The sequence below is a fragment of the Malania oleifera genome, chromosome 3 (genome assembly GCF_029873635.1).
Source record: "Malania oleifera isolate guangnan ecotype guangnan chromosome 3, ASM2987363v1, whole genome shotgun sequence".
Classification (NCBI taxonomy): domain Eukaryota; kingdom Viridiplantae; phylum Streptophyta; class Magnoliopsida; order Santalales; family Ximeniaceae; genus Malania; species Malania oleifera.
In genome coordinates, this window is record NC_080419.1 from 93557248 (window position 1) to 93581900 (window position 24653).

A 24653-nucleotide genomic window follows, 5' to 3' on the forward strand; every position below is an offset into this window, starting at 1 on the left:
CTTGCCTCCATGGACTGCATTTAGCCAGAGAAAGAAAAATATTGTCAGTTCAGTGTGTATTCACGATGCCCAAGGTATTGTGGAGCAGTTTGCTTACGATAATAAAAGCAAGAAAGAAATTTCGCGACTTTTTTCCTAGCAACATTGTTGATTGTGAACTTCAGTAGTTTTAGTTGTAGTTGGATTTTGATTGCTGACCTTTATTGGATTTGGGTGTCTCCCCGATGCAGGAGGGCGGTATTTTGCAGATGCTGTGTGTTTCATTGGTCTCTGTAACAACTGCAACTGTTCCATTCTGTCTATGAAGTACCCAAATTCACTGTAGTGCCAAAAAATATTGAAGCTGATAGAAGATTTCAATACCGAACAAAATCTCAGTTGCACTATTTGAAAAAAAAAATTGGGAGAAAAAGGCAAAACTCCTTCAAGTTACTTTCTTAAATAGAACAAAAGGAGAAAATCCATAATTTAAAGCATGCCACCTTGCGGAATGCAAAGAACCACCAATCTGTCTCAACACGAAAGGACTTTAAATGAATCTTTTATATCTATCCCAGACAAAACTCCTCACAACATTACAGAATGATCCATATAAAAAAAATTGCATGAAAGAACAATTCCAATTGAACCAACATAAACACTGGTGGAGACAAAATAAAAAAATGAGAAGGGACCATGAGACAATGGGGCTTCCTACATCGTCTTCATCCATTAAACAAACTCTTAGACATAAAGATGATAAAACAACATAATTTTAATCCTCCAGACCATTTTGATACTTAATTTTTTGTTATTTACACAGCAGACCAGCAGGCAGATGGCTGGCACGAAAAGGGAGAATGATTGTCTCAATAAGTGTTGGTCTGGGAATGAACTAGCAAGTGACGCCGCACTGACCATTTGATGTAGAGGTTGAGCTACCAGTTGTGAAGGGATCAATCCGTACCCATAGCAAGGAGAATATGGAAGCAAGGAGGATGGACCAAACAATTACTATTGTTGGAGTACGATTTTGGCGACCCAAGAGACCCTTCAAAAATGGATAGAGATGGGCAACGACCCACAAGGCAAAGAACAGCTTGCCGAATAGTGGCCCCCATGACTGATAACCACTGTTTATGGCGTATGAAATGCCAGCCACAATACCAACCAGGTTGACGATAAGGACTGTAGTTGGTGGAATGAGAAGAGATGTCCATTTAAACACATAAAGCTCAGCAAACTCCCCATCTTCATCAGATGCCTTTGATGTCACAGTAAAGTTCGTATCAATCCCAGCAAGCACTTTCAGGAGCCCTTGGAAGACAGCAAAAAGATGGGCCGATGTACCACCAATGACCCAGAACTGTTCATTCCTCCACCAGTCTTCAATGCTGACTCCACTCCACCTAAGCTCGAGGATTCCAGTTGAAAAAATGGAAACAAAGAGGAGAATAAACCACATGCTAGCATAATTGCTTATCTGCAAAGAAAAAAAAAAGGTATTAACATGTTCATTAAATGTCCAGGGCGACAAAGCAAAATCACACCCCCCAGACCACCAAAAAACAAAGAACGTATAAAGATTATCACAGTATTGACATGAAAATATTGCTTGCAGAATCTTATTTTACAATCAGCAAATTCTAAGATAACATGCATAGCAGCATGAAAGGAAGAGACTTGTGCATCATTGCAAAAAAACAAGTGAACTTTAGAAGAATGCATATTTAGGTCAAACATCATGTCCTTGGCATAGAAGGATACAAACAAACAAAAAGAATCCAACAATGGTCCGGATTTGACTAATATGCACAAACAAGGCATTGGCTAATATGCACAAACAAAGATTTTATCATAAGGCCCGTTTAAAACTAAAGAAACGCTACATCGGTACAGCACGACATTTAATCAGCTCAGCAAAACCTTTCCAAGGGTAAATTATAAGCTTGCGTAAACTTTCAAATGTGTTTTCAGAAATTTCTAGGTGAACCATGTGATAACAGGACAAGCTTCTGTTAAGAAGTGCTGACCTAAATGCACTATTCCAAAACTTCTGGGTTTATTAACAGCTCAATTCTGAATTAGGCAATGAACAAATTCACATAAAATGCACAAAATGCCATGTGAAGAGAAGGTAAAATTATCACCCACCTCAGGAATGATGAATTTTCCAGTAAGGAGACAAAACGCAGGCAGAGTACAATAAGCAATCAGCGGGATGGACGTCAGAGGGTAAACAATGGTATTGATATATGCCAGTCTCTCCAAAAGCTTCAGTCTTCCATTGTAGCCATACCAGATGGGGCAATGCCTGCTCAAAAGAATCTCAATTGATCCCAAGGCCCATCGAAGGACCTGGTTTAACCTATCGGAAAGATTAATAGGAGCAGACCCTTTAAATGCTGGGCGGGGAGGCATGCAATAAATTGAAATCCAACCCCGAGCATGCATCTTAAACCCAGTTAAAATATCTTCTGTCACGGAACCATAGATCCATCCAATCTGGTTTTGGAAAAAAAAAAAATGATGAACACATTATTTCAAATCCAAGATACAATAAAATTAAAGAAGCCAGCCATGCACAGCTGGAAGGCAAGCTGTAATATCAACTAACCTCTTTGCCCCATTCAGTCTTATCCTCGTATCCACAGCTAATAACATGGATGGCCTCCTTTAAAAGAGTTGCAGGATTGGTTGACGGTGGTATGCCTCCCTGCTCCATGAATGTGGCTGCAATAAAAACTGGGGACTGACCAAATCGCTTCTCTAAGCTTTTTTGAGACATAAGGAGTGATCTCTCATCATCATATCCTGAAGAACACAAAAGGGGGACTTAAACATTGTGTAGCACAGTATTAGAATTCAGAAATACAGAGGGAGAATTGAGAGAATTAGAAGAAGAAAGAAGAAGAGAAGCAGCAGCAGCAGGAAGACAGAAAAGACAAGAGAGGACAACAAAACACAGATGAGAGAGGGAAAAGAAGGAAGGAAGGAGGCAGGAACCTGTGGGACACAGAGACGGAGAGGGGGGGGGGGGTACTGCAGTAGTCTGAATTCAAATCAATAACTGTACAATAACTTGTGTGTCCAGCTAACTAAAACATACATTTATATAAACACCCCAATAGAACAGGAAATTACAAAATAACCCAGAGTACTTAAATACACAAAATAAACCTAAATTAATAAGTAAATTTTCCCAAACTAAAATTAAAAAAATTATCTACGATATAAACATCTAAACTCCATTTGTGGTTCTCCATCACATAGTCATGTAGAATGAATGCTAATATGCCATTTCCTGGTCTTAATCTCAACTGCGCCCAAAATCAACAAAGAATCCCTAATTTGACATATTTTGGAACACCCATGAAATTGCTGAAATTTCTCAGCAATGTAATGCATAAATATCAATTGAAACCCTCTATATTGGATCCAAAATTGAAAATGTTTTCAAAAGGAAGTATAAATGTTTTAAAATTGTATGTGTTAAACTCAGAACATGTGTAAACTGGAAGAAAACAGACACCAAACCCCAAAGCAAAATCTGGAACATTATGCCAAATTTAAGGAATAATGAACTCCATAACTTTTTTAAAATACCTTCAACACCCTCTTCAATATCCTCCATATTGAAAATGGGAATGGTGGATTCAGTTCTTTTAGCTGCCCTCTTCTTATCAACATACTTCTTGTTGCCACTCCTTCCCTTCTTTCTTGAACCACAACAACTCTTGACAATAATGTTTGGTTCCAGATCTGCCTCAGTTAGTACTGGATCATAACCATATAGAGCTTGCCTGTTAAAACAACATCCAGTTCCCACATATACTGGACCTTGGATGCCATCAAACCCTTTCAAGTTGATCTGCAAAATATACCAAAAATAAAATATTCTTAGCCTACCCAGCTAAGCATAACACAAAGTACTTGAGGGAAAGAAAAAGTTTTTTCCATGATCACTTAAATCTGTTGGGACTTACATCAAAAAAGACAATATTACGATTAGCATATCGATCATGCAAGTCAATGCCATCAAAACGTTGGGGAAATTGCACATAGCATGTTTTCTTTCCAAGCATAGGATCCATCATGAAACACATAGCTTCTTTAAGAGCTTTACTGTTGTTGAAGTAGTGGTCACAATCGACGTTCAAAAGATATGCACCATTGGTCAGGACAGCTGAAACTCGAATCTAGGAAACACAAAATAAAACAAGTCATGCTCGTGAAATAATCAGAAATGGAAGGGTTTAGCACACCTCTTTGAACAAACCTCCATGGTCCATGAGGGAAACAAACATGTCACACTGACCCAGGGTGCACGGATATGCCAACATCTTTTTTAACTTTTACAAATAGTTTACTTTGAAATTTTCTTTTTGAAAGTAGAAAAAAAAAAAAAGTCAGAATCCCTTCATTCCATGATAGAAGTGGCTAATTCACAACCCAAAAACTGAGAAGGTTCATACCAGAGGGAGCCTCATGAATAGAATAACAACATGAAAGACAAATTCACCATCTAAATCCAATAATCAGTACTATTAGCCACATTCAGCCACTAAACCACTTTTGCAATATTTTTCCCATAAATGCCATTAACATAAATATTCAGACATGCAAAATATTGTCCCACATCATGGGTAATAATCAATGTCCACACAAGCAGATTAGTAGGATTTGAAACAAGCATTGGCTATGCATGAGCAAAAGAAACAAAAATTTCAGATAATTGGCTTTTAAGGATAACAAACCAAAGCATCCACACAAGCAGATTAGTAGGATTTGAAACAAGCATTGGCTATGCATGAGCAAAAGAAATAAGAATTTCAGATAATTGGCTTTTAAGGATAACAAACCAAAGCATTCATGGCTCCAGCTTTCTTGTGATGTTGGAAGCCCGGTCGTTTCTCACGAGAAACATAGACTAGTCGAGGTAGTTCATTCCCGTCTGTATCAAGCCCCCCACTGTGCCCCAAGAACACCTGTCATTCAATGATAATGAAAGTAAAACCTTTGGGTAAAAAAGGAAAAAAGACAAATATGTGATGTTAAGCACACCAAGGAAAAATGATAATACCTGGATCATTCCTGGGTGATCCCTAGGGTTGTTTCCAGGCCAAGGAGTGCCATCCTGCATTGTCCAACCTTCTTCAGGCATCTTCTGTGCTTTAGCAACGAGGGCGTTGATTCTTACCTTGAATTCTTCATATTCTCTCTGTAGGGCAATATGCATACCATTTTCCATTAAGCCATAACACAAATAATAATATATATATAAATAATAATACAACTAAATAATGTTTACTCTACTCAAAGGCCTCATAATGCTCATATGGCTTTCTATAACAACTTGCTCAGAATGCAGGTGCAACAATTAAGTAATGAGTCAATGACTAGGGATGATTGCATATTGATATAACTTATATTCATGCAACCAAACAAATATATCCATCAACATAAAGTACTTATTTAGCAGCAGTTTTTTTCTTTTTTAGGGGGGTAATATGCCCACAATTGTCTTTTTAAACATTTGTTTAAGTATGAAATAAACATTTCAAATCTTACAAATATTTCCATATATCATCATAGGAAAAAACTAATTGATTGACTGAACTTGAATAGATTAAAACAAAGATATACTTCACAGCTGAAAATTTTTCCAATCAAACAAAAGTCGGAAACAAGACTGCAATCTTATTGGCTTTAATGTAGCATTCCCAAAAATTCTTGTTTGTAGTTCACAGAACCATTCTACAGCTTTAAAGTCAACAGCATATCATTAATAACTCATTAAACCTTTACTACTCTCTGCAATTGTGCACTCCCATGACTAAGATGACATTTTTTAGGGAAAAGACACTGATTTTGCCTGAGTTTTGGCAAGTAGATGCAGACCACCTTCTGAGGTTTCAAAAGTTCCACAAACCTCCCTTGAGGTTTGGCAAAAAGAGTACACCTCAATGAAGTTTCAAAAATCTCATGGACCTCCCAGAGGTTAGGCAAAACAACATGGACCTTCACCGATGTTTTACAAAAATGCAAGCCAAGAGCGGGGTATAAGTGTCTCAAAAATCAAATGTCAAGGGAGTTGTCAGATTTTTTGGAACCTTGAGGGAGGTATGTGCATTTTTGCCAAACTTCAAGGGAGGTCCATGGATTTTTGAAACCAAGAGGTCCACATATTTTTGCCAAACCTCAGGGGACATGAGTGTCTTTTACCCCATTTTTTTATGGTGAGTATTAAGGAGAAATATTTGAAACCTAAAGTTTCTGAGATTTTAATCATGTCTAACAATTTTCTTTAAATTTACTACGATGTCCTCAAATATTACTTTTTCTTAAGATTGATGTGAAACTATTACTGTTGAATTCTGACATGTGCATCCATATCAACAGAAACACAGCACATCAACTGGGTAATGTACATTATTACTTTCAGACTACGAGCCTGGTAAACATGTAAGTAGGAACCAAAAGTAATGGACAACACCTCAAGTTGTATATGCAAGGGTCTACTAGTTTAGAAGTTCATTTATAAATAATCATACATTTACTTCTAATGGAATTACTTTTTACCAGACTCAAATAAAAATCTATAACAATTCTTAGAATCTTACATGTAAGTATAAAATTTTTAAAAGATAAATCTACATGTAATTTTTTAGATAGTCCCTCCTCAGTGACTTTCCTTCCCTCTTGATTTCCTTCTCTCTCAGTTCTCTCCCACTCTCACACACAATCTATAGCAATCCAATAAACCAAGTTGATCAATACCAGTAAAACATTAAAACTACAAATATACGACATGTAGAGGTAATAGTGGAGTTCGGACCGCTATTTGAACTCCTCTTTGCATTTAAGCGTGATGTAATATTTATTTCTAACACTCCTATGCTCCTTGACATATGAACCGCTTATTTGCTAAAATAAAATTTTAAAAATTTCTCAGCCAAGAAAAAATAATCTTGAGATAATTAGTTTAGAACCTAATAAACACAATATGTTGTAATGCAATAAAATTGGAACAACCAAACATTAAAAGAGAAACCAATAAAAAAAAAGAAGGCACATTGAGACACAATTCAAGTGAGGAGGGAAAGGAAATTTATTATTATTTTTTTTTCTTTACCATCCCTTGTTATTATTAAAAATCAAAATTAGTATTGCCAAATAAAATGCAGATGTAGATAGGATTAAAAGTCATTTTCCATAAACAACCGTTAATCATGTCTAAAAATTAGGCACCATAGCACACATAGGAGTGAGCACAAATTAATATACAAAACTTTGGCCACATCTCCAAGTCGTATGTTCATATGGAGCAAGACAATCCAACATAGATATATTTAAACATGATATGCCACCACTCACCTTCATCGCCCTGCGCTCTTTCACAAAGGAAGGTTGTATTTTGTCCTTCAAGTAATCTATTTTCTGGGCAAAATAAAATTCAGGGGCCCTAGGCTCAATGTTGTGCTTCTTGCAGAAGGGCACCCACTTTCTTGCAAACTCTGAAGTCTCAGAGAGGGCTTCAAAGGTCAACATCGCAGACCCATCATCTGAAACATAGCAAGAAACTTTGTCGACAGGGTAATCCACGGAAAGTATAGACAGCACAGTGTTAGCTGTTACAAGAGGAGGCTCTTTGAGGGGATCCACTGTACTAACAAAGATGTCTATAGGGGCCAACTGTGAGGGTTCCCCTTCCCGATCATATCTGCAAAAATGAAAACTGAGATTAACATCATAGTATCATACAACTACCATCCCAACAAGGCCCCAGAGTGTTCCAAAGGGATGTTGCATTTGAGATGGTAAAAATAACAACAAAAATAATAATAATAATATTAATGAAGCAAAGCAACCTCAGTGCAAGCCTGTCAAGGTAAGTCTCGCGGTTAATAGGAGACCATTTTGGAAACTGATCCAAGAGCCAGGATAAGGCAAACCAAATCTCACAGATAACCGAAGTAAGCCACAAAGGATATGCATCATTCACAGGGTGAGTTGCACGATATTGTAAGAAGACGCCCAAGATAATAAGCCGGAGTATAATTACAATGCGATAAGGAGTAAGATGAGAAGAAGAAATGGGCACTACACGACTCATGGGTTGCCGAGCATCATCAGCCCTGCAAAAAAAAAAAAACAATTTATCAACTCATGGAAAATGCACAAACAATTCAATGGATTAATTGGTTAATCAACCATTCATTCCCCATAAAAAAATTGAAGGCTTAAGCCCATGCTTTATTACTCAGTTATCGCACAATATGAAAATAAGATAATGAAAAGAATATACTCATATAACATCAAAATGTGGAGTCATTGACCAAAATATGGACTGAAAATTGACTGAAAAATACAAAACATGCAATTTCAAGAATCATAAATGCCAAAAAATGCAACTGACTTATCTTACATTCTAATCTGCCCCCTTCCCACCCGCCAAAAAACACACCCAAATAATAATAATAAACAATAATAGAAACATTTTGTTAAAAAAAATATAACTTATTTCGCATCTTTAATTTAAGAGCAAGGAAAGCAAGGCACTAACATTTGCAGTTCTTCACCATTTGAACCAGTGCCTTCTAGGTCTCCCTTCCCTTCAGTGTATCTACTGGTCATCTGCATCATATTTTTCTCTTGTTTAAGCTTCCAACCTTCAACCCTCTCCTTCCAGTCAACATTTCCAAGACCATAAGAATTCAGGTCCTTCGAAGGGTCCACTATTCTCACTGGAACTGCAATAATAATACTTGATATGATAAAACCATAGGCCTCAAAAACCATACATTTGAAATATACGGGCTCATTTTGTTGTGGAGAACAGTTTACATTTTCCATTTTTCAGTTTCTTAAAAAATTACAAATGTGCTAGCTTATTTTTCAGTTTTCCTACATTTGTATAAAAAATCTTAAAACAATAAAAAAGTTTTGGAACTGTTCACTTATAGAAAAAAAAATACTATTTTCCATTTCCTTTTTTTTTTTTTCCCCAATTTTCTCCATTTGTATAGGAAAGTTGGAAAACATCTTTTTATTGTTTTCTAGATTTCTGATTTCCATTTAAATTTTAGAAGATTGAAAAACAAGGTCACATTTTTTAAATTATTTGGAAATCTAGAATGAAAAATGAAAATTGTTCTCCACTACTAAGCAAACCCTTTATTTTCTCTCTTTTAATATAAAATCTTGGCAAACTAAAGAACAAGATGGCATTGTGATTTGTTGGAAAATTGGACATAGATAATAAAATTGTTTTGCACAAGTGAACAGGCCTTAAACTTTTCTAAAGATTATTACACCAACAGCTTCTAGTTACTGAAGTACCTGGTTGCCTTGGATCAATATATGGAAGTGAGTGAAGTGAGTGAATGTTCTTTTCAGAAGGGCCCAAGGGACCAGATGTTGTTCGCACGGATTGGTTGTCAGGTGTGGCACTTGGAATTTCACCAGATACCTAAAAAATTGGGCATGTTGCTAAGTGAAGGATTACAAACCCAATAAATCAAACAAAAAAAAAAGCACAAAAAAAAAAAGCCAATTCCATTCACAACAGACACATTCAATTACAATTTCAAACTTGACAATAACAGTCACTCGAACTTATACAAAAACCATGTAAATATTTTTCAATAAACTATTCTAATGAGCACCATCAATTGCCAGAGGAAAAGGAATCATGCTTAGGTCAAATCAAAATTTAAATTGTGAATCAAAATCCCAGTTTTTCAGGAGTTCTGAATAGAGAATCAAATTGAAAGGAATGGAAAAACTCGGTACAAATTTCAAAAATCAATTCCAAATTACAGGAATATGTGTGCAACAAGCAAAATATAATGAAAATGAAATATTTCAACAAATATGGAATCATACTAAAAGCTTAAGAGTTATAAAATTAAGGCTACATTTGGTTCACGAAATGCCTATTCCTAGGAATAGAATAGCTATAATAGAAGAAATTAATAATAGTTCACACAGGAATAAATATTATCATAAAGCAAATAATCATGTAAAAGTTTTTATGGATCCATAACAAGGAATAGGTAAGGAATAACTATTCCCAAATTTTACCATGGGAATGTCTATCCTTTCCTATTCCATATTGGATAGAATAACTAGTACCGTAGAAATATTTCATCTTATTCCACGTAAGCTAAGATGTTATAGAACATATATATATATATATATATATATATATATATATATGGGAAGTACAAAGAAAATTACTAAAAAACTGAATTTTATGATGTTAAAAATCATATAAATCATATTATGTGTATGTATGCTTCTCTAAGAACTAGAAATCAAGAAAACTAATCAAGAACTTTAAAGAAAAATGATAAACCACCCCAGGAAAACAGTACAGTGGCCGAACAGCCCATTCTTCACATTGTTCACAATGACAAAACTGTGCTCTGCTCCAAGAGCGGAGACTGGGGGGTTGAAGCCCAAAATTCAAGTTTGCTAGAAGTCCTTGAAGAGAAGGCCAATCGTTGATGTTTTCTTTTATCTACCAAGACAAAACAGTCAGAGAGCAGACAAGAATGCCCTTCTTAAAAGAAAATGGCCTTAACAAAATGTTTCTTTTTGTTATGGGGAAAAATATACAAAGTTTACTAAAAAAAAAATGAATGTTCATGTTTTTGTAAATCATATTTGGGTGTATGCAAGCTTCTCAAAGAACTAAAAATCAAGCAAAACTAATCAAAAACTTGAAGAAAAATGATAAACTACCCCAGGCAATCAGTACTATGGCAAAACAACCCTTGTTTCTCAACAACAGAACAGTGCTCTGCTCCAAGAGCAGAGACTGGAGAAACAAAGCCAAAAATTCAAGTTTGTTTAAAATCCTTCATTGAAGTTTTCTTTAGTCTTTGCAAGAAAAAACAGACAGAGAGATGGACAGGAATGCCCTCCTCAAAAGAAAAAGACCTTAAAAAAGGTTTCCCTTGTTATGCGTACCATTAATTGATTTGTTAATCACCCCCACCTCCCAAATTTTTGTAAAGGTATTGATGCAAAGGATAGATTATCAAACTAATCGCGCTAGATTCTATTCTAGTTTCTGAGTCAAATGAATTTTATTAACCCATCCATGAAATAGAAGGTAAATGGCCTAGAATAAACAACAATTTCTAATTTCCCTCTCACTTCTCATACAGTTAAAGGAGGCAGGCCTTGGATCAACAGGAAGGTTGCTCCTTTGTGACCGGTTGGTCATGGGTTCGAGTCCAAGGAAACAGCCTCTCTACATAAAAGTAGGGGTAAGGCTGCATACGCTGTGACGATCCTCCCCTTACCTTCGCGAAGCAGGGAGCCTTATGGCCCGGGGACGCCCTCCTCATATAGTTATACCGTAACGTAACAATTAACAGACCAACCTCAATAAAGAACAAGATTTTTTTTCTACCATTTTCAGCAGAAAGATTGGATGATACAGACATGAGCCATTAGCAGATAAACACTCAAAATGACTAAATAGTACCCAAAAAATACTCACTCTAAGAACTAAACGAGAAAAGCAAATGACATAATACTAAAAAGCCAATGTAGCAATGCATGAATTCTCACACGCAAACTAAAGCACAGGCATTGGAAATTGTCTTATTTGCTTACTGGCTGTCCATTGGTAAGAAGGGGAATCGGTTGTTGGGCTTCGTGTCTCGAGGAAGAAGAAAGGTCTGCATCTTCCCCCTGCCACTGGCGTCTTGCCTTACTATTTCCTTTTGAGCAGTTGAACTCATTCTCCAGATCATCAACATCATCCTCTTCATCATCGCCCTCCACTCTAGGACTCCCTGAAATATGTTAACTTTATTAACTTCATTTCCAGTACCATTGGCAGCAACACATACAATGCAACTGAGTCCAAAAGGGACATCAATAATCAAGCTAACCTTTGTGTCTTCTATATCTAGTCTTGCACTGGGGACAAGACTGGTTCCCATCCTTCCGCTCATACTCATAACAAGGCCTACAAACGGGGAATGCACATTCATTGCAAGCAACAAAGACATCACCAGCAGCTGTAAGTCCAACACTATCTCCACAGATTTGACATATTTGGCCATTCAAATACTTCAAAGGCTTTGGCTGCATGATCCCAGGAACAAATGATGACAAGAACTTCGTGAGAAATCAACAAAAACTCTTTTGCAAGAAATAAATATTAAATGCAACTAAGACTGCAATAAAGTTAGGCAATTTCACAAACACCAGTGTAGTTGTTTGCAAATTACTAAACAATTTCCATCTTCAAACATCTAGTGGGCAAAGGCATCCGCAACCACCGGAAGGAGATATGGCACAAAAAGACTTATGGCTGAAGTACCATTGGGTGCACGCTGTTTCCTGAGAAATCCTATCTGGTAATCACACAGTCCCTTTACCGTGGCAGACAAAAATAAGGCAATCCAAGAAATGAAAAGCCCAATCCAACGTGTTACTCCAAAATAAACTAGAATTCAAACGTATGTAGTTAATAAAAAAATCACCATCTCAGACTGTTAGAAGAAAGCCCAGAAAAAATTATGAGTGGATCATAGCTGGGGAGGAGAGAGAGAGAGAGAGAGATTTATCAAGGCAGCCATAAAAAACCTCAGTAAAGAAAAATCTGTGAACCCAATCAGGGAACGAAGTCCCAAACAACTGTGTCAAATAATCGAAAAGTTGAAAAACATATTTCACCGAATCTCAACTTCTGCAGAAACTTGCACAGCCCCGAAAGCAAAACCCACAGTATTCAAGTAAAATTCACAACAATCAGATCCAGTCACTTCCCATTTCCAGATTCAACGGAAAGAATCAAAACTAGGAGCTCAATAACTCAATTCCGCAACACCATCACCCAGATCCAATCACCGCAACACAACCAGAGAAAGGGAAAAACAACAGATAAGACTCATAATCACTTAACTAGAACATCCTAGAACTAAATACTAACACCCACTTCAGTTCAACCAACAGACAGATCAAATCCTCCATTGTGTACTGATTTTTTGTTCTTTTATTTTTAAAGTTCTCACACAAGTTTAAAACCGGATGTGAACACTAAATTCATGAATTAAAAATAAAAAATCCCATTTCATTGATCAATGAAATTAGACCCAAAAAAAGTATTATATCAGAACTCACTTTCAGGACACTACCACTCAGATCCAATCACCCCAGACGCATAAAATCAAAAGCAAAAAAAATTAAAAAATTAAAAAAATTGAGAACAAGAATCGAAATGGGGTATGCAGAAAACACGAACCCCATTATCTCCATCGTGCCGAATCCGAACCAACTCGTTCCTCTTGTGCGACCCAGCAACCATTCCCACACCAGCTTCCATCTTCTACAGATTTCCCTTCTTCCCGATTCGCACCAATAAAAGCACAAATAGATCTTCGCGGGATCTGTGTTTGCTCAAATGTGTAAGAATTCGAGCAAAATGCGACGGTGGGGAAGATCGGAGATGCAGAATCCGGGGAGCTTTGCCCAAATCAATTCAAGAGGCCATCGCTCTCTCTCTACACTTCCCCCACCCACCTTCCACCTATCGTCGACACATCTCCGCTCGTTATTATTATTTATTGGTTTTTAATTTTCATGACCCAATTCATATTACCGGCTGAACCGGTAGGCGGGATCCAACTCAGCTCGGCTTGACTTAGGATCAGTCTTAAGGCGCATTCCCTTGTCAGCACCGTCTGTCAGAGATCTTCGTTCTCTCGTCCTAAGATTACCGCAAAAAGTAAATTTCCATTTTTGCCCCCTCTCCTTGGGGCAGCACTCTTATTGACTGTTACTGCCCTTTCTCGTTACTGTTTGACAGTTTATATTTATTTTTTATGTATTAAATAATAATTTATTTTTTAAAATTTCATTTTAAATGTAAAAATATTAAAGAAGAAAGAGGCAGGACATATTTATTATTTTATTATGAAATTAAAGAATTAAATTTTAATTCAATATGTAAAAATAAATGTAAAATGTTAATTATATTTTTTAAAGTGCAAATAGGGATTTATCAAAAATATATAAAAGTGAGAAAACATTTGAAATAATCGTAAATTAATAATTTTAAACTTTGAATTTTAATTTGTTTTATTTTTATGTAAATCAAGTCATTAAGTTTGTATTTTATACAATTACTAATATTAATGGTGTTTTTAAATACATTAAATGCCATTAATTCATTAAAGTGGCATCATTTGGAAGATGCCAAGTGTACTTCATGTCAACATAATTATATTTAATTTTAGTAAGGTTTTTAACCAAAAAAAAAAAATTTGTTAGTTGAAATGTGTTGCATATGATTTAACTACAACAAAAATTTTTATTTTTTATTTTTGTTTTGCCTCTTCCATTAGAGAAAAAAAATCAATATTTGTACAACTAACATTTTTACTAGTTTTTTTTTTAAATTAAAAAATATAAATTGTGTAACTTCTAAACTTTGAAACGACCAAAATAGCATTTACAAATCATGTAAGTAATTTTTTTACTTAATGTTAGTGCTAAATAGGAATAATGTCTTGTTTAGTTGCATACCCCAAAAAATGAATGAGTCTACTCAAAATTTTATTAGCTCACCCAACCTAGTAAATGGGAGCTCAAAATTTAGAATTCAAGCTCTCTAAGTGTAGTATTTACACATGCAAGAAAAATAAAAGAATAGATGAGCCACATCGTGAACTTTTTGAATACACCAGAAGGTCATGCCCGAATCTAACTTCATTAAGACTTGACAAAAAAATCCCCTATCCATGCTATATTTAGACACTTGAGAATAACCCTAAGTTCAAGTATTAAAGGATTTCATACACCAACACTGAAAGTGAAACTACCTTGCCCACGTCTAGAATTGTCAATAATCACACCCCTACAGAGTCGCAAATCCAGGACTCTATGGTCAATGGGACTCGAGGTTTTCATGCAAAAGAACTTTTAATTTCTTTTATTTTATAAGATTAAGTAATTATAATCATTCATTAATAATTATAAACTATTGTAGATACCCAATTTTGTTCGTGATAAAAAAGTTTCAATTAATTAGAGGATAAAGGATATTAATTGGTCATGAAACAATTAATAGAGGTTTCTCTAGGCCACTTCTTTTGCAATTCAAAGTTAGTACATTTGATTTTACTTTTTTAGGTTTAATTGCTTTAATTTTGTCAAATAGGGAGTTGTCCTTAATTGAATTAAGGATTTTCCTTTAGGATAGGATGGAGCTTGCTTCCAAACACCTTTATATGATAAGGATGGGATTTCTTTGTCTCTGAGAAGTGTTTTTGGAAATGGGACATTAGGGCAATACCTTGCCTTCCTTTTTCTCTATAAAAAGGAAGAAAAGCACCCCCTCCCCCTTCCCAACCGTGGCACATACATGCTCAATTGCTTGTACGTTCCATTTGAGAGGGGAAAATGAGAGAGGAGAGAGATTTACTTTCAAATTGTTGCGCAAATTAATGCGCAGTGGAAACAAACGATCTTACAACACAGCAACCAATAGTGAAATATACAAAAAAACACAATCACACACATTATATAAAAGTAATAAAACAATGACATAAAGAATTATGTGGTTCGACAATGCCTACAATGACGGGAGCAAACAGCAGTGAATTTCCACTATCTGGTGTCCAAAAGACCTAGAGTTATATCATACAACATGTATATATAACCCTCCCGGAGGTTTTCCCCCCGAAACCCAACCTATACAACTTCCCAGTTCGAAATTTGAAAACCATCACTGAATAATCGAGTAAAACTGTCAACGGTTTTAAGCCAAGACCAAACAGTCAACTATTACTTCTGCTGTGATGACCCAAAAATATATATATAATTAAAATATAATAATAATAAAATAATAAAAATGGTCATTAAGTTAATATCAATACAGAAATGTTTTTCTGTAGGATCCTTGATTCCATGTTTGATGTCTAAGAAAGACCTTGTCTTAGCGAGTGCTCAGAGACCATTGCGGCTCAGTCGTTCCCTGGAGGTCGGCCTGGTCAAAATGGAATTTCATAAGATAAACAGGATAGACACTGTTTGTACACGTAAATAAATATATATACATAAAATAGTGTTTTGACAGACATAATTTGTAAAAATACATAATAAGATGATAATAATATAGGTATCATATGTGGGGCCCACAAGACTATGTGGGGTCCACATGAGTCCCGGAGCCACAAGACACTGTTTATATACGTAAATAAGTACATAAAATAATGTTTTGAGTTATATAATTTGTAGAAATATATGATAAAATAATAATAATATAGGTATCCTATGCGGGGCCCACAAGACTGTGTGGGACCCACATGAGTCCCGAAACCGTATGGAGGTTTACACGAGTGTCAAAGTTATGTAGGATGCATAAAATCGTATAAGAGTTATTCGAATTACGTAGGATCCATTCGGATCTCGAAGTTATGTGGGGCTCACAAGATCATGTGGGGCCCACATGAGTTTTCAAAATTCAAATTTAATTCTTATTCAAAAATAAATAATAAAATAAATAAATATTAAAAATAGTTTAAAAGTAATAATAATGATAATAATGATTAAGAAAAAAATAATAAAATAATTAATTAACTAATTGATTAATTAATTAGGTAAGTAGTTAATTAAAAATTTATTTAATGGGAATGGTGGCAAGTACTCCCACATGGCCTCCATCCCCATCCCATACTCAACCCATACCTTGCCCATCCCTTGCCCATACTTTAATTTTAAAAAAATTATAATTTCACTCATCTCCCCACACTTTTATAAATTTCATTTCTTCCCCAAAATTTTTCTATAAATTGGGAGCTCTCAACCTTCATTTTTCACAATAATTTTCTAAGAAAGAGAAGGATTAGTGAGTGAAAGAATTTGTGGTGGAGAGAGAATTTTGAGTAAGTTCTCACTCACCCATTCTTTCCGATCTCATTTCTTAGAGATAGTTACAGTGTTTGTAAGGAAGAAGGTAAGTAAATTTTGATTATGTTAGTTTTTTTTATTTAAAATTCATACCCGAATTTATTTTATAAGTAAATTTCAATTATGTTAATTAGTTCCATAAAATTTTCATGAGTTTATTTTTACGCTTATTTGATTATACCAGTTCTATCTTTAATATACTTGCATCTATTTTTGGGTTAAGAAATGTTCTAATCCCCTCGGGTAAATTTTCAGCATTTCTTTCTATTCAAAAATAAAATTATATATATATTTAACACAAAAAATTGTGTGGCATGAGTTTATTTTTACGTTACATTTTTTATGTAAATATGAGTAAAGATGAGATTTTCACGATATTATTTTAAATTACATAAATTATAATAAGATGATTTTAAAACCCCTTATGGCAACGAAAGTTCAAAGTTACAGATGCTCGGTACCGCAGCTTAAAGTTTATACGGATCAGAGTGCACCCACACTATTTACAGAGTGGTTATTTATGTTAGTGGATTTCTCTTGAGTACACACTTGGTTTCAGACCAGGACTTAATAAGGAAAATCTCACTTAAAGTTTACGTACGTTGATTTAGTTTGGTCGGCCAGCCAACTAAGTCCAGTCTTCGGACCGCACAACCCAGTCATTGGGGTAAACATGACTTACGACAAACAGGTCTAAGGGTGGTTTTTATAATATATGTTTATACATAGTTAATTACGTGTACAAAGTTACTGATAATTTGAAGAAAAAGTGTAAGTTTACATGAAAATGATCATTCTAATGCTTAAATGACGATCTAAAGAAAACGTATAAGGAAAGTATATGTATATTTATCATTAAATATTTATACAGTTTTAAAGTTAAAAGTTTAATTTAATAGTTATAGTATATGATTATAAAATTTTACTGTTATAGTTGATGGTAAAAGTTTTATGCAAAAATTTTTAAATTTATATTTATTCTATAGACAGTTTTGAAGTTATAATATTAAGTATTGTTTTACGAAATTTTTAAAAAAAAAACTCATTTTGACCACACACTAATAATAATCTTATTTACTTACTGAGCGTTGTCTCACTCCAATCATATTTTTATTTCAGATAATTCTGAAGAGCATGATGGAAATCAGGCTTAGTAAGCATGCGGGTGGGGATAGAAAAATAAAGATTTGTTTAGAAATATTAGTATGATGTCAGATATTATGCTTGTGTAATTTTTTTTCTTTGAAATAAATGATTGTAATATGGATAATTAGTGCTCTAGTTTAATAATAATCGAGTTTATTTGCTTCCGCTGTAAATCAATAGTAAAAAGTTAATATCCCAGGCCCCTCGAGGTTGGGGTGTTACATCTGCACTTAGAAAAATCGTCGACGGTTTGATCGTACAAACCAACATTCTTGTTTTTTACCATGTTTTCTCTTTGTGCATGCATTTCACTCAACATATGAGCCACATATTACAACACAAATCTTAAGGAACAAGTTTCCTCATCTATTTGGCTTTTGTAGAAGACACCATTGGGGAAGTCAAGCTTGAAGAAGAAGATTGAAGTTTGTTGCTTCTTTGTTTGGCTTCTTAGAGTATTGGGTCTTCTTGATATTCATACTATCAATAAGAACACGGTATATCTCTAGATCTTATGTATTTTGGCATACTTGCATGATTATATACTTGAAATTTGCGGCACATTTGGATTAAACTATTTTGATTTTTTTTTTATTTTGTGCTAATGCTAGGATGTTCTTGTTAAATGAGTCAAAGTATCAATTTTTGCATTCTTTGTTAAATATTTATGCTAAAATCCCAACATTTATCCCCAAGATTATTGAAAATCATGCCTTTCGTGTTGTATTTGTTACAATGTTAAGCCCTTGGATGCATGTTTGTATAGGAATTGCATTTGGATTCATGTTATGTTGAAATATAAAATTCTATATATACTAGTGTTGGATTGAAGAGTATTTTTTTTTTTAACGTGTTGCTTCTATTGTTGTATAAGTTGATGAAATTAGCTTAGCAAAGAGAAAAAAAAAATATAATGACATAAAAGAAATAAAAAAGGGTGAGAATGAGTAAAACAAGAGAGGGGAGGGGCTTATTTCTAGTATATAGGTGCCAATGTGTCACGGTCCGACTATTTTCACATCTTTGTGAAAGGGTTGTGTGGCACTAGCTAAAGCTCGCTTATTTAACTAGCCAGCCTATCATTTACCAACATTCATCCACGAAACACTTTCATTAGCATTCAATCAAATGGCAATGGAAACAGTAAGCAATCATGAAAACAGTGGAAAGCAAAAAGTAAACATTGAAACTACGTAATTTATTAACAACACCTCTGTTGACATCGTGTGTTTAACGAGGGAGGCAAGTAGGCTAAACACGTTGATAATAGCTAGTGAGTTTTACAATGACTGATGAACACTCACCCTCCCTTGAAAAGCTTTCTAGGCCATTCTTACTTTAGCACTAGGAAACATCAAAGTGACCGAAGAGTCATACTGTCTTATTTGGCATACAAAGACACTATTAGTAGAAAAATAACCCTACACTAGTATTTATATGATGGAAACCCATCTTAAGCACACGAGACAAGCAGTCACAAGCAAGCATAATGTCCTAAACAAGCTTAGCTCATGACATTCTCCTTTACTTATGCAATTGATGTCCTCGTAGACTTTGGTGGTAGGTACACTTCAAGTTTGTCTATAAATGGTTGAATATCTTCCATAGAAATCCAACTAATTTCTTTGTCATCGAGGCATTTCCACTTCACTAGAAACTTCTACCACTTCTTCATTGAGGATATGAACTCTCTGTCTGCAAGGATCTATTCAACTTCACGTGATGGTTGCATTGTCTTCAACTCTGCTCTATTGGACTGACTTCTGCTTAGGTCATTGGTATTGGCGTTGAACGACTTGAGGCAGCTGACATGAAAGTGCGGTCTTCTCCCCTGACTTGCTCACTTCTTCATCTGCTTAGAAGCTTTCTCCAAATAGGCTCGGGCAAACTCTACATTTTGTCTCCATTCTCTGGTGAAGATGTATGCCCTGGGACTTTTTCGTCTATACGACTTGCCCACTGTTTGAGGTAACAATGGTTGTTGGCCTGTAACAAGCTCAAAAGGTCTCTTGTTGGTTATTAAGCTCCTTTGGGCATTACCACATAATGGAGCCACATTAAGTAGTTGCACCCCATTCTTCTGGTTGTTGTTGACAAAATGGCGCAAATACTCATCTAGCAGCTATATGAATCTCTTCATCTATTCGTCTGGCTATCGGTGATAACTCGAAGAGATGTCAATATGTGACCTGGATATCCTGAAAAATTCTATCAAGAAGTTGTTAGTGAACATTAAGTCTTGATCACAAATAATAACTTGGGGAACACCCTAATGTTTTACAATAGTCACTAGGAACAATTGTGTCATCTCTTTTGCCAAACAGTACTTTGGTGCAGCCATGAAAGTACCATATTTCTTCCACTCCCCCTCGTCTTGTTGGCAAGTGAGACAAGTTCTGGTATAATCAACCACATCATCTCGTGTGTATGGCCAATAATACATCCTCAGTAGTCCTATCATTGGAGTCATTCTCCACAAATACCCCTCAATGAACTTCCTGCAATATCTAGTAAGTCCAAGAAAGGAATGCAACTCCTTCACTATAGTGGGGATCTTCCATTCTTAACTCATCCTTACCTTCTCCATACCCCTCTAGATACGACCTTGTTCAACCACATGACCAAGGAATTTGTTGCTCCGCCGAGGGAAAGAAAAACTTCCCTTTCTTCACATACAAACTGTTTCCTTTTAGCCTATCGAACACCTCCTATAGATGTTTTTCGATCATGTTTCCTCATAAACAACACTGATGCTTCCAACGGTGCTTTGGAAGGGCAAACACATCCTACTTCCAATTTATCAAGGTGTTTCCCCAACTCTACTATCTCTAGAGGTGCCATCCGACATGACCCTTTAGCTGGTGGTTTCATTCCTGATAACAACTCGATCTCATGCTCCACAATTCTTTGTGAAGGAAAAATTTGACGCAGCTTATCCGGCAACACCTCCTTGACTCATCCAACACCGCTTGGATGATTGTAGACCCCATATCTTGGCCTACTTCTTTTTCTACCACCACCGCGGCTAGATGTGTCTGCTCACCCTAACCCAATCCCTTATTGAGTTGTATGGCTAAAGGGACTTCTCGCCGTATCCTTTCGTTGCAATGACTTGCATCATGCACGAGTGATCTCTCATCAGACACAGGGAACCAGCCGAAGGCATTAGCACTGCTCTCGTCCCCCTTAAGAACTCCATTCCTAGAATGACTGGAAAGTCATCCAATGGCACCGCTGTGAAATTCGCATGACCTTCCCACTGTCCAAGCTTCATAGTCACTTGCTTGGCTACTCCTAGAGTAGGTTAGGCTACAGAATTAACTACTTTCATACGTCATGTATCCTACTCTAAGGATAAGTTGAGCCTCCATGCTTCCAACTATGAAACAAAATTATGAGTAGCCCCTGTATCCACCATAGCGTGGGTACTCTTTCCATTGATCCTCAAGTGCACAAACATTAACCCTTTTACTCGTGTAACTTTCGGTGCTTTTGTCTGCTTTTCTAATGCGCTCACCAGCCGCACTGAACCCACCCTCGGGGCATCATCCTCTTCCTCCTTACTTTCCACTACTTGTCCCGAAGTGGAAGCTTATAAGGCATTGACTAATTTTTTGTGCTGACACTCACTCACTCAGTGAGATCCACCACACAAGTAGCACGAAATTTTACTTTTCCCCTTTCCATTGGGTGTGTTGAACCCTTGAGACGATGAAACTTCCTTTGAGGTTGATGATTTAGAGTCGGCTCCCCCACTCTTGAATTTGCCTTTCTTAAAAGACTTTCCACTGTTTCCCTCTTTGCCAAACCGTTTGGACGAAGCGGTATCATCACTAGCGTAGTTAGTCAAATGTTTTGCAGCAACTTATGCAGTAGACAAGTCTTGAACTCTTTGTCTATGAAGTTCTGTCCTTGCCCACGGTTTCATCCCCTCAAGAAAATAGAACAACTTGTCCTTGTCCGACATATCCCGGATATCCAACATTAAAACAAAAAATTGTTTTATATATTCCCTGATTGACCCCGTATGCTTGAGATCTCTCAGCTTTCTCCTTGCATTATACTCAACATACTCAAGAAAGAATTGGGCCTTCGGCTCTCTCTTCAAGTCTACCCAACTATTGATTACACAGCTTCCATTTTCAATATCTTTGTACTTGGTACGCCACCACAGTTTGGCGTCACCAACCAAGTACATGGTTGCAGTATCCACCTTTCCTTGTTCTGAGGCCATCCTCACAGCATGAAAGTACTGCTCCACATCAAACAAAAAGTTTTCTAATTCTTTGGCATCACGGACACCCCCATACGTCCTAGGTTCTAGTACCTTGGTCTTGCTAACTCCTGAAGTGTTGGAGTTCCCTATAGCAAAAACCATCAGATTCAGCTTTGCATGTAGATCCACCATCCTAGATTGCAAAGTTTCTACTATATGGCGAAAGTCCTCTAACATCTCACCTAGCAAACTTGCTTGATGCTTTTGTGATCCCATCACTTCACCAACAAGTTCTCTCATCTGGGCCACCTTTGCGGCCATAGTGTTGGTTGTTGCCTCAACCTGTGCTTCCAGCACGCTAATCCTCTCAGCATTGTTTGGTGCCATGGTCACTTACCAAAGCTTTCCAAATCCCACAACGAAGGTAACTGAATTCTCGTAGCAACTGAGCCTTTTCTTTGATACCAAGTGTCACGGTCCAACTATTTTCACACCGTGACATCTTGTGTTTAGTGAGGGAGGCAAGTAGGCTAAACACGTTGACAATAGCTAGTGAGTTTTACAATGACTAATGAACACTCACCTCTCCCTAAAGAGCTTTCTAGGTCATTCTTACTCTAGCATTAGGAAACATTAAAGTGACCGAGGAGTCATACTACCTTAATTGGCATACAAAGACACTATTAGCAGAAAATAACCCTATACTGGTATTTACATAATGGAAACTCATCCCAAGCACACGAGACAAACGGTCACATACAAGCATAATGCCCTGAACAAGCTTAACTCGTGACACAATGGCAAGCTACAAGGATAGTGGTAAACTATTGTAAGCATCAAAGGAAAGAATGACAGAACTTGTAGCTAGAGGAAGAAGAACAACAAGAATAAAAGGAGGAAGAAGAAGCAAAGAAAGGAAAAGAAACCAAAGCAGCAATGGCTATGACTGCTACTGATAAGGCAATGGCATAGATTGGCGAGGCGTTAGCTGTAAGGCAGTTGCAAAGGGGGTTGGCGGCCTAACAAGGTTGAAGAAGACATGTTACTCCTGCTTTTTTATTTTTTCTTTTTAACTAGGTCAAACCAGCCAATCTGTTTAACCAAATCGGTCGACTAGTCATCTGTGATTTTCACGTTGTTATTATTATTATTATTATTATTATTATTATTATTATTATTATTATTATCATCATCATCATCATTATAATTATTGTTGTTATTGTTATTGTTATTATTATAATTATTTATTCCTTTCTATAAAAACTCTAAAAATAATAACAAAATGTTTTTTTTTAAATGACTTCATTTGATTGCTACCATTAGGATTTTTTATTATTTTATTATTGTTTTTAGCATGGTTATTGTTCTTTTTCATTTTAATTCTCTTTTTTCATAATTTCAAAGTTCAAAAAAATTAAAATGTAGAAACAAAAATTTGTTAGGAGTTTTAGGATTTCTATGGTGTGCCTCTTGGGCTTGAGCTAGACTAGTGTTTCCAATTTCATTCAAAAAGGAAAAATAAAAAATAAAAAGGGAAAAGAAATTTTCTTGCACATGAAGTATTAAATTTTGTTTTGTAACTTAAATAATTGAATATTTCAAAAAAGGAAAGTAAAGTTGGCTAGTATATAGGTCATGTAAATATTGCATGTGGTTCGCTTTCTTTAAATTTATAAAAGTTGTGTTTGGTAGCATGCCTTAAATTTGAATTTAGGTGAATTTAGGCAAATTTTAATATAATTTTATATTACATCTTATCTAAATCAATTCAAATCCAATGTCTCTCCAAACATAGGATAAGTCTTCTTTTTAATGTCTTTTATTTTGGTAATTTTGAAAAAATATGCTCCAATTATTAGATGTTTGATCAGGGCCGGCTCTTCACAATATGGGGCCCTAGGCGAATGATTTAATCAAAGATCCTTAATATTTTTTTTAATTTTTATTTTCATTTAAAATTAATTTTTCTAGCTTTTTGAGATGCAAAATCACTAATTAAAGTTTTATATTCAAGATTTTCAAGTATTTCTTTTTCTATTAATAACATAGCCAATCCATTTAATCTTTTTTGTGACATAGTTGATCGCAAATAATTTTTTATAAGTTTAAGTTTTGAAAAACTTCTTTCTGCAGAAGCTACTGTCACATGTATCGTTAATAAAATTCTATAAGCAATAAATACATTTGGAAAAAAATCTACCTTTTTTATAAAGTTTAATGTTTCAATTGGTGTACTCATTTCTTCCAAACTTTCTTTTAAAATTCTCAATTCTGAAAATAAATTAAAACCATTAATATTTGAATGTGTTCCATATTTTAAAATATTCTCAAGTGTCAAACATTTTTGTTTCAAATTATTCTCATCTAATGATTT

General features: G+C 35.5%; 1 protein-coding gene across 1 annotated transcript; it reads right to left on the reverse strand.

The window, feature by feature from the left end:
• Positions 1 to 524: 524 nt before the first annotated feature.
• LOC131152104 (cellulose synthase A catalytic subunit 1 [UDP-forming]) lies at positions 525 to 13686 on the reverse strand. Its single transcript, XM_058103748.1, has 14 exons — positions 13250 to 13686; positions 11892 to 12087; positions 11611 to 11792; positions 9322 to 9451; positions 8546 to 8732; positions 7851 to 8117; positions 7357 to 7702; positions 5063 to 5200; positions 4842 to 4967; positions 3966 to 4178; positions 3586 to 3850; positions 2597 to 2793; positions 2134 to 2484; positions 525 to 1462 (listed from the first exon to the last, which is right to left on the reverse strand). Exons 1-14 carry the CDS (start codon positions 13328 to 13330, stop codon positions 875 to 877), a joined length of 3267 nt encoding a protein of 1088 aa, XP_057959731.1. The 5' UTR covers positions 13331 to 13686; the 3' UTR covers positions 525 to 874.
• Positions 13687 to 24653: the final 10967 nt, after the last annotated feature.